The 12,007-nt window shown below is 35.2% G+C and overlaps 1 protein-coding gene across 4 annotated transcripts in view; it reads right to left on the reverse strand.

The window, feature by feature from the left end:
* LOC145277047 (uncharacterized) overlaps nucleotides 1-12,007 on the reverse strand; it is a 580,935-nt gene that overhangs the window by 146,660 nt on the left and 422,268 nt on the right. For all 4 annotated transcript variants that reach the window (XM_080128690.1, XM_080128687.1, XM_080128688.1 and 1 more), the window contains one exon: nucleotides 9,871-9,956. In XM_080128690.1, coding sequence (XP_079984816.1) covers nucleotides 9,871-9,956 — 86 coding nt within the window. The remainder of the gene's footprint in view (nucleotides 1-9,870; nucleotides 9,957-12,007) is intronic.

Here is a 12,007-nt window from a genome sequence, read left to right on the forward strand (position 1 = left end):
CTGTTTGAAATTCTGTCAAAATTCTCGAATTTGACAGAAACATTCCCGAGTTTGACACAATACACCTGAAGAAGGCCAGAGATTACATCAACCGAAACGCTGTGAAAATCACACTCAAGATGAGAACAGTAGTATGACGAATCAAAAGATTTTATTTCCGAAACAAGTAGAAAAGGCTGGCATGGAATTTAACGATCACTAAGCCATTGTTTCAGTGACCAGCATGCACTTATTAACTCTTATACTCGAGTGGCCTTTGGGCCTTATAAGTGGCAACTCCCTTGTAAAAAAAGGTGATTGGTTAACAACACAGATTAGGTGTCCAAGTTCAAATCCAATTCGTTTCATAAAATCACTGTCGCTTAGGATGTTGGCAACCTTCATGTGGTCCCTCTAGATGTCTTTCTAGAAAGAATTCCCACTAGCAAAATATCGGAGAAACCAATGCCAATAATAGAATTTTCAGATTCATACAACGAATGATGACGACATAATGTTGTGGTAAAATTACTTCACTATTTCAATATAAATGTACTTAATTATTCATATTTAATATGGCTGTTGCTGTTTTACTATCTCGTTACATTTCAAACCTCCCACACCCACACATTGTCTGGTACCGTCGCAAAGGAACAAACAAATAAAAAAAGGAAATAAATAAAAATGTGACTGCATTTTTTAAAGTGAAAATGAAATGCATTTATTTGTGGTTTTTTCAATAATAATGCATTTCATTATCTTTCAAAAGTCTTTTCGTACACACGTTTTACAACACTGCATCATTATAACATGTGCTTTTTAAAAGTCTCTTTCCCTGCCACCTGACACTGACTTTAGCCAGCGCTTTCTATCTCTCGACTTCATATGTCCATCTTCCCTGGCATGCATTTTGCTTCTCTTGCTGTCCTTTTTTTTGTTTTCTTCCCATGACGTCAGCATGTGCACACTTGCCAATTTGCATACATGCTTTAATGGTTGCTGCTGCTGCTGCTGTTGCTAATATTTTCGCTAACCAGCTATCCTATATGGCTGCTGCTGATTTTCTCATACTCACCCACATGCGCTATGTTACCAAGAGAGCATACCGCTTCGTTACACATATAAAGTGCGATCCAATTAGATATCAAGCCCCTTATTCACTCCAAATAAGACATGAGGGGCTACTGCTTGGGAATATGTCTACAGGAACATTATGTCTGTTTGCATTGTATTTAAACCTCAACATCAAATATTACAAACCGGTTCTCAAAAAGATGATTCTGATGCAGTGTATAATGACATTGAATGGTGAAACTGTCATGAAAATATAGAGAGACTAGCAGACCGCCCAGTATTGCCTCGTCATAAAATATGCATAAATATTATATTTTAATTCATACAGAAATTCAGACATGTGCATACGAGTATCATGTTTTTTCTAAATAGTTCACTTCTTGTAAGTAAAAAAAAAAATGAGCTGAGATTAAAACCAAAATCAAAAGACAGTGAGTAAAGTGCGATAACCATTATGCCAGCTTGACACTTCTTTAAAAAGTTTTTTCAAACACCCTTATTCTTAACATAAGGAACCTGCCATGTGAACCATTCATGAATGCGCATTCATGAAACAGTTGACAAACAGATAAAAATCCGATGACCCTCCACGTACCAATTTTTCAATTTTGACCCCTTTAGCAGTCCCTTTTCCGGATGAAAACCAATTAAAAAGTTTTCCACAAGCTATGTCTGAATAGCCTATGTACCAAATTTAAGTGTAGATCAAAAATTCGTTGAGTATATAGGTTTAGAAGTGTCCTCACACACACACACATTCTCATTCTTATAGATATACTGATAAATGATAGAGGTGCCTTTAAAATAACTCAGGGAAAGGTCAATAACCCATCGGTCCTTGTGTTAGTAGACGAAAAACGGATGACTTCGTTTTCAAGCTTGTTTAGCAAACAAGTCTGAATTTTTACTTGAAAGAGATCTCTTCTCAGAGGCGAAGACTTAAGGATTTTTTTTTCAACTGACTTAATAGTAAAAGTCCTTCGAAATGCCACACATAGTTGGTCCAGGATTTAGGATACTCTAGTCACTTATTATATTGTTTTTTATGATATCACTTTCTGATGTATATCTATATAAATTCTGTATCCGATAATCTGCTGCCACCTCAAGAGGGGGGGGGGTAAAAAAAAGTGAGTGAAAGAAGGGGAAAATCATGTTGCAGCTTTTATTCGCTCAAGGGCACCTTCTTCTCCTAGCAGTCAGGGTAAGAGGCTTCCCCAAAATCACACAATTTCAATCATAACAGGAGACAGGTACGAGGTGCCTTCAATAAATTTCCAGACACTTTTATTGATAGCACACACATAAAACTTTAGACTCCTTTGAAGTTATCTCCTCCGGCTGCAATGCACTTGTTGTGCCATTCCAACAACTTCTGGAAGACCTTATTGAAGTCCTCTTGTGTCAATGACCCTTGTCACAGCCTCTTTTATCTCCTCAGTTGTCTCATAACGACAGCCTCTGATGTTTTCCTTGAGCTTAAGGAATAACTAAAAGTCACAGGGAGCAAGGTGTGGACTATAGGGAGGGTGAGGAATTGTCTTGATGCCAATCTTGGTCAAAAAGTCTGTAACAAGGTTAGAATTGTTGACTGGCGCATTCACGCAAATCTTCCACATCTTCAGTTCCTTGCGAATAATTGTGTGTACAGTTCCCACACTGACATCAAACTGTGCACTTATTTTCTCTATAGACACATGACGGTGCTTATCCTTTATTTGGCCAATCAGCTCTGATGTTCTGACTTCTTTACTCCTCCCACACCTCATCCCTCACAGATTCTCTCTTATGCCACTTAAAAACTTATGCTAAAGTGTCTTCATGTCCAGATTGCATTTTTGAAATTCACCAATTGTGACCATAAGCTTTAGTAGAGTGTATTCCAATTCCTGCTTGCCTAATATTCAGTAAAGCAACTTAACTACTTGACAAGCAGCAAAATCCCACTTGTTTACTGTTTCGATCCCGAGATGTCAGAAAGATTTTTATGCTAATGGTTTCTTTCTACGGACAGCTAAACTTTGAAATTTCCTCCGTTTCTTGTTTCCATACTAACATGCTGACACACTAGTTCCCATTAGATCACCCAAGTTAAGTGGTGTTGAGTCTGGTCAGTAATAAATGGGTGACCATTTGGGAATACCAGGTGCTGTATGTGCTCTCTGCTTATCTCAACATTGTTTCGTGTTGACCTGAACTTTTCCTTGCCATTGGAATCAAGCAGTCCTGACTCAGGAGAGGTGAGGTTTAGGATTGTGCAACCCTTGCTTCACAATTACATCCACAGGCACTCTTACAGGAGGTATCCTTTGTTTCTCGAAACAGAATGGAGACCATTAATTAATATTAATTTTAAAAAGGGCTCCTTCAGTCTTTGACAGACTACGGATACTCACAAAGGGTTGCCTGCATATGAAATTTTTGTGGCAGGAGGTGTGCAATCTCTAACCACACCTCTACTGAGTCGACATTGTTAAATACCAGTGGCAAGTGAAGTGTATGTACAGGACGACTCGAAACAAATGCTGAGATAAGAGAAGAGCACATACAGTGCCAAGTATTCCCAAATCGTCACCCATCTGGTATTAACCAGGCTCAATGTTTCTTAACTTCGGTGATCTGACGAGAATCGGTGTACACGTGATTATGCTGTATATTACTAATTAATTATCATTTACTAACATGTAGAAGTTTAAATGTAGTATGAACAGACATCCCGCGGTTAACTCCCCACTTAATACCCTGTAGATATGATCCCCAACAGTAGACAATTAGTAGCTTCTTGCATCTAAATGGGATAAAAAAAGAGTAAAAAAAAAAAAAAAACTCCTCTTAACCAAGATTGCAGTCGAAAGTTATAAGATATAATTTCAACCCAGCAACCATGCTCCTAACCACATCTAAAACCGTGAAGGTTGTATTTTGACACTCTCACCAAATGCTGAGCATCTTCTTGCAACTAAAGTGTCGTCTTACAATGTTTCAAAAAGAATCTTTTTACAACGTAAGACATAGATTACACCTGATCATCTTCGTTACACCTGCAACAGGCGCGTCCTTTCGTGCACCTTTATTGTTTACGTAACACGATTACGCAAAAACTATGCGCAAAATCTGATACAGATGCAACACATGAGCCACAGAAGAAAACATTAAATTTTGATTCCAAAAAAATATTCATGGAATGATTTCTATATAAAAAAATTATTAAAAAATTTCATGTGTGTGTGTGTGTGTGTGTCTTCTATGGAAATCGCTCCAGACAGTGCATGAAACCACTTCATGTAAGGAGCTAACAAGAACAAAACATGATTGTCGCAAAGACGTTTTGTTTCAAGACCGAGGTCAATAGGTCAATAGGTAAGGAGAAAAGAGTTAACAGGAAGAGAGTTCCACAAGTTTGCAGCTCTTGGAAAGAAGCTGCTGAAACAGGAAGCTCTATTAGAATGAGGCACCAAAGAACACATAGAAAGGACTGAGGCTAGCAACATCACGTCTGTGAGAGAGAGAGAAGAAGAAAGGGTGGGGCCAATTAAAATACAGATACGTTTCTGCAGCGTTTTGCTCATCACCATGTAACCTATGAATTTTTAGTAAAAATGGCACAGATAAAAACGATGCAAGTGAATAAATAGGGAAAAATGGCACAAAGACAAAGGAAAAGTACAGACGAAAATCTTACAAAGAAATCACAATTTTGGATACTATACATAAAAGTAAAACACTAAGAAGTTTGTCAAATTAAAAAGAAATTATATCTATATTAAAAAGCGATCCAAATGAGATTGCACTTTTTCAGTGATTACATGTGAACATTAAAAAAGAAAAAGAAAAATCCAATTTATTACAATTTTGAGTAGGGGATTAGTTGTGTATATGAATTTAATGTATAATGATTTTCCATTTTCTGCTCATTCTATTTGGGGGGGGGGGTAGTCAACTATTTTTTTTTTTACCACCAACCCTAAATCTGACTGGCAAAGTCGTATTGGATATGGAGTCTAGGCGATGCCAATAAAAATCAGAGATTTGCACACACGCACATTCCAGATGAATTTTTGATCTACACTCTTGTGTCCCATAAAACTGACCAGAATTGTAATTATCATGAAAACAAAGAAAGGTTTACATTTCAGGTTGGATTGATATCTATAGAAGTCAGTTAACAAAAACAACCAAAAGAGAGGAGAGAGAGAATACAGCAGACTGACATTTCTCTGCCGTCATAACCACCCACCCACACACACACACACACACACACACACCTTTACAGCTAAAAGTCTCTATGTCGATGGACAAAAGTTAATTGTAAATAAACTTTGATATGTTGATAAATTCGTCTTTGTGTTGATTTAGAGAAAAGTCTTCTCAATTATTAAATCATTTCTTTCTGATAGGTTCATAAGAGTAGTAGTTGAGGGGCAAAAATCAGAAGCTCACAGTATTAATGCCGGTGTCCCTCAGGGATCCATCCTGGGCCCAACTCTTTTCCTGATCTACATTAATGATCTTCCAAATCATATCCTTACATCATTTGTAGACATTTATGCTGACGACACTACCATTTATGGTACCACATCTAAGACAGTAAACGAGCAAGTACTCTCCAATTCTCTCTCCTCTGATCTTGAGCATGTAGTACAATGGGGAAAGGAGTGGCTGGTTACTTTTAATGCATCTAAAACCAAGCTTCTCTCTTTACATCATCAACATTTTAATCCACATTTGTCATCAATTGAAATGAATGGCTCTCGTCTTCAGGAGGCCTCAAGTTTTGACAAGCTTCTGGGCTTGACCATTACTCCTGATCTTAAATGGAGCACGTATATCAAATCTGTTGCCAAGGCCGCTGGAAAAATGGTGGGATCTTTCTATCGATCCAGTAGATATCTCACTGCTGATGCTATTCTCTATCTATATAAGAGCCAGGTACGTCCAAGGATGGAATACTGTTGCCACATCTGGGCAGGAGCTGCTAGAAAGGACTTGTCCTGCCTTGATAGAGTTCAAAATAGACTTCGTAGCCTCGTAGGAGATGTCCTTTTCTCCTCCTTACTACCTCTATCTCACAGAAGAGATGTTGCGAGTTTGTCTCTGATGTATCGTTATTTTCATGGAAAGTGTTCAACTGAGCTTCAATCTATGGTCCCCCCTCGCCAAACTTTCACAAGAAACACTCGTCTAGCTGTAAACACTATCAATAATTTCCCCCACTCTTTATCTGTGCCTAAACCTAAACATAGATTCCATGAACAAAGCTTCTTTCTTAGAACTGCACGCCTGTGGAATTGTCTTCCGTTTTCCTGCTTTCCGGCTGACTACAATATGGTTGTGTTCAAGTCTAAGGTAAATAAGTTCTTGATGAGCCGTTCCATATAAGTTATTAAATTTACCAAATTTTCATTACTAATGATTACTATATTGACCAACTTCTACTGTACACTCTTTAACCCTTATCCTTGAGTGGCCTATTGGCCTTGATAATGTGGTGATGCCTTTGTAAAAAAAAAAACAAACAAAAAAAAAAAAACAAAGAATTGTCAGGATTTTTAGCAAGCATTTGAAAAGTACAAGCTTCTAGCTTGCACTTTTATACATATTATATATTATTTTATGCATATTATATATTATTTTACACATATTATATATTATTTTATACATATTATATATTATTTTACACATATTATATATTATTTTATGCATATTATATATTATTTTATACATATTATATATTATTTTATACATATTATATATTATTTTATACATATTATATATTATTTTATGCATATTATATATTATTTTATGCATATTATTATTTTATACATATTATATATTATTTTACACATATTATATATTATTTTATACATATTATATATTATTTTATACATATTATATATTATTCTATACATATTATATATACACATTCAATAACAAAACAGTCATAAAACTACTCATAATCGTCTTAAAAGTAGAAAGTGCTCACTCATATGGCATCACTTTTTATGCTCGCCACCAAATAAGGATTTGTTCTCATGTGACTCGAATTAACCAATCAAAGGCAACCATTTGAAATTTAAGAAATGGGTTTGACAAAAACACATTTTCTTTTGTCAAGATTAGTACTTTATTGGTTCATCGCCATTCAATATTATGCTGATCGTCTCATTAGTTGGAAATGTGATTCCCAATCAGCTTCACACTCCCCAGACCATACCCCCCCCCCGATTTTTACCTGTGAGATTATTTCAAAATAATCTGTAAACTATTGCTGCATGCTCGAGTATATAATTTTATGAATGTATACAAACGTCTATTTAAGTCTTGTATTCTGGATGTATATATAGCGAGTGGGTATATATATATATATATATATATATATATATATATATATATATATACACACACACATACACAGGGTGACTCCCCCAAAAAAACAAAAGCTAAATGGAGGCCATCTAAAACATATGCTGTAGAACGGAGAAAAAAAGGCCAACGACCCTAGTGTTTTGATGTGATGTTTTGAATATAATAAACTAGTTATGACCAAAGTTTCATTTCATTCGGACAAAACACTAAGAAACGGGGCCTAATTAGAGTTGGGCCCGTTTTTTTTTATCACCCTGTATATATATATATATATATATATATATATATATATATATATATATATATATATATATATGGTGTGTGTGTGTGTGTATCTGTGATCGTCTAGTTGAAGAATGTATCCAAACAATTTTCTATTCACAACATTTTTATTGCATTTTTCACATTCACCATCTAGTTTTCAATAACAATACGAATAATTTCTTAGGTCACCCGGCATTGCTGTGGCAGTGCACAACGTAACACTCTACCTGAACCAAAGAAAGCCAATAAAGTCAAAATCAGAGCGTGTCAGCATTATCAACAGTTTTACACATTGTATCCAAGTGTGTTCATCATTAAACGGTAGTAACAGTAAAGATTGTTAGAATTTGAGAAAAACGTGAATCTGATTGAACGTAACAATATTAAGATTTCCTCACAAGTATGTCCATTATTCCTGACAAAAATCAACATTTTTCCGGACCAAAAAAATTATTAAATTGGAATTAAATATATTTCTTGCATGAAAACCCACATAGTGCCCGCTTTAATCCAGCTTGTCAATTTCTTGGTGGTTTAAATTGTAATGATAGATTATATAGATTATATATTATAGATTATGATATGCTTAATAATAAACTAACACCAGAAAATGGCTAGCCACGGCCAATTCAATTATAGTTTCGGTCATTTGAAACATCATGCAATCTTCCTGGGTTTTTCCAGCCAAGGTGGATCAGATCACGATCTGTGTCAAAATCTCTCACTACAAATTTATAAAAGTATGGTCTTTCTTGCTTGCACAGAAAATAATGCAAGATAAAAAGAAAAAAAAATGATACTCAAAGTTGTAGCACCAAAGTTTACTCTTAGATGTGCAAAATGAAAATGTTTAAACTCGTTTCTGCACAACCAGATATGCATAGGCACCCACCTGAATTAATAAAAACATTGGAGTAATCAGAGGATTTTCTGAATTTATTTGAAATGGCTTTTCTGGGAGCCACCTAAATCATTTCAAAAGCCATATTTTCTTTCAATAAACGGCTGAAACCAAACGATTTAAGACAGTGCTAATACATGTCTCCTTTTAATTGTTATTATACACTGTCACATGCAATATTCACCCTTACTCGTAGTATTAATGCTGGTGTCTCTCAAGGTTCCATCCTGGGCTCAACTCTCTACACTACCACCTTACGTTCATTAACCCTTATCTTTGAGTGGCCTTCGGGCCTTGATAAGTGGTGACTGCCAAGTAAAAAATATAAAATAAACAAAAAGCAAGGCACGACATATACACACAAATTGCCCGAATTTCTTCATTCTTGTCTACCCATTCAAAAGTCAATCTATTCATTGAAATATTCCAAATTTTCTCACTGAACTTTCTTTTTAATATGAAAACACTGAACATTCACTCTTATTAGGAACTTTAAATGAAATATAATTTATATAACTGAGCAAAATTTCGATTATGATTTTCTAACACCTGTAATGCATGGCTTGTAAACTATCGACTCTGGCTTCGTCGATATCTCAACTTGTTTTTACAAGAACTCTAAAAATATTCATGAATATTCTGTTTTCCCACTGTAAAATTCCATTTGAAACAAATATAATTTTTTTTGTGAATGTTCTGAGCTCATTATTTTGTTTTTATCTATCGTATAACATCGTCTTGTTTCTCACATTTAATTATAAACCCTAAGAACCTTTTTCACTGAAAATATTTATCTGAAACCGGTTCATTCAAAAAATATCTCGCCCAAATTAAAACTTTTGAAGACCCCATCCCCAAACAGTCATGAAAAAAATTGTGTAATGGTGGCAATGTTTATAAAATAAGTTAAACTAAATATCAAATGAGCGATGATAGGATCAGATAAAAAATGAATCAATCTAGTGCACAAGTTGGGAATCTATTGAAGTTTATTTCTACCAGATTATAGAAATAGTTTGTGAATTTTATTAACGATTCTTTAGTCAGTTGTAATTAATGAAATTCTTAAAAATGAGTAAAATTTGTTTAAAACAGATCATAAAAAAGATTCTTTAAAAAAAGATCATAAAAAATCATAAAAAAAGATCATAAAAAAGATCATAAAAAAATCATAAAAAAGATCGTAAAAATAGATCATAAAAGGATATAAAAAGATCATAAAAAGATCGTAAAAAAAGATCATAAAAAGATCGTTTAAAAAAGATTGTTAAAAAAAAAGTTCTTACTTGGTTTTCTGTTGACAGAAATTCATTGCATCCGACAGAATGGCACAGAATCTTGCCAACTCATGTTCTTCACTTGTTTGTTTGTCCTGCAATTGGAAGTCAAAAATATTACTAAAGAAACCCCATTGCTAGAGAATGATTGGGTTAAAAGATATGAAACTGGTGATTGGTTGGATAAGATCACGCGTGGTTAGAGAGAGAGGGTACATTTGAAAGAGTTAATTTGATAGTTAAGACCAAACAAGAATGCTCTTCTTCACGTTCATAGATAGAAGAGAATGAACAGCAGAAAGGCCAAAGAAAGTAAAAAAAAGAAGGATATTAACAAATTCTATGTCGTCTGTAAGCATAAATTAATCCATGCTGTTCATCCCTCGTAAAGAGAAAATCTAAAATGGTGGCCAGCAAAAAAGTTCACTTATGGCGATTTCAGTTAAAGCCTCTTGACCATTGTTTCTCAACTAAGGTTCCTCAAAACTAACTTTCGACAAAAGTTTCCTACGTTTTCTGCAAGATCAAGTGAGATCAGTTAGTGCAATTTTGATTTTTTTTTTCATTTCATACACGTAATTTTACTAAACATGCACAATATATTCTTTGATATTGTAATACTGTACTATGAACAACGTTGTAAGATACTAGCAGGACCTCTTAATTGGCGTTGCCCGGTGAAAGCCTGCCTTCTCCTCACAAAAAAGTAAACTAAGGTTGTTGTTGGTGATGGCTACTACCATCCCTGAACAATTGCAGACACCGGCAGCCGTGGCCGAAATGAAATAATCTGGCTTTCACTGGCGATTAGTGATGGTTTGGGGCGATAACATGCAGGTACTGTCAATACCTCTATGCAAAAAACGGCTTTCATCGTAGCTGCTCAACTGAGACAATCCTCTTTTTAATGAGAAGGGGTGTGGAAAAATAATTCACCCAAATTTAATTGTGATAATCCTTGTCAGACTACCCATCTGCAAATGCTACAATAAAAAATTGTCACATAAATATCAGTGAAGATCAATAGTCGTTGCTAGCATGAAATTAATGGGAAACTTCTGTTGTGATAATGCAAATAGCGTGTGTGAAAACTCCTATTAAGTACAAATAATAATAATATCACATGGAACTAAGAAACTTGAAATCGTAAAATTGTCAGTTAACTATGCCCCTGCCCCACCCAAAAAGGTAACGTTGACATAGACTGGCACCACACTAAATAGTTGTGAAGGATCAAGGAGGATAGAAACATCAACAAGAAAAAGCACTAACCAGACTTCCAATGGATGAATACAAAGTGGACTGGGACCTTGGGGAGGCTTGCTGCCACCCAAACACCAGTGAAGGTCAATGGTGGTAACTAGCAAGAAGTCAATGACAAACGGCTGTTGCGACAACGCAAATTCATTTGCATAGTTTATCAAAAGGATGAAAAATTCTGCAAGTCTGGGGAGACTTTTTGTCACCCAGTCTCCAGGGAACACTAGTTGTTTTCAATGAGTAATCGCTGATCATATTAATAATAAACTAATATGATAAATAAAAAATCTAAGCATCCAAAAGTTGAGTGTGACTCATGAGTTTAAGTTTAAGGGTTTTACTTTTGATTTTATCATATAGAGGGGGTAGGGAAGTAGGTTGACGGAGGGTGGATATTTATTTTTTTTTTTTTTTCGATCAGACGATGTCCCCATAATGAAACCACGGATATATCTCGGTGACCGTAATGAAACGCGTGACGTGATTTTGAAACACCTCAATACGATTGGCTACTTGGTTTGTCCATGTGATACAATCAAAGCCACATAAAACTACTGGAAGAACATGAATTAAATAAACGTTTACTTTAACAGTTATCGGCACTTTTTTTGATTTTAGAATGGTGCTGTGTTTTTGGAAAGCCATTCAACTCAGTAAGATTTTTATTATCATTATTATTATTATTATTATTTTATAATGATAATGATGATGATGATGATTGGTGGTGGTGGTGGTGTCTACATTGGATGCTGCCAAAACAAAAAAAAAGTCATGAAGGGTCGAGGAGGACCAAGGAGGGAGAGCACTAACCAAACTTCAACTGGAAAAATCTGGAGAACACTGGGGCCTTGAGGAGGCTTTCTGCCACCCAAACCGCAGGGAATAT

Source organism: Euprymna scolopes, chromosome 5, assembly GCF_053919585.1.
Source record: "Euprymna scolopes isolate OS-2025 chromosome 5, ASM5391958v1, whole genome shotgun sequence".
NCBI classification, from domain to species: domain Eukaryota; kingdom Metazoa; phylum Mollusca; class Cephalopoda; order Sepiida; family Sepiolidae; genus Euprymna; species Euprymna scolopes.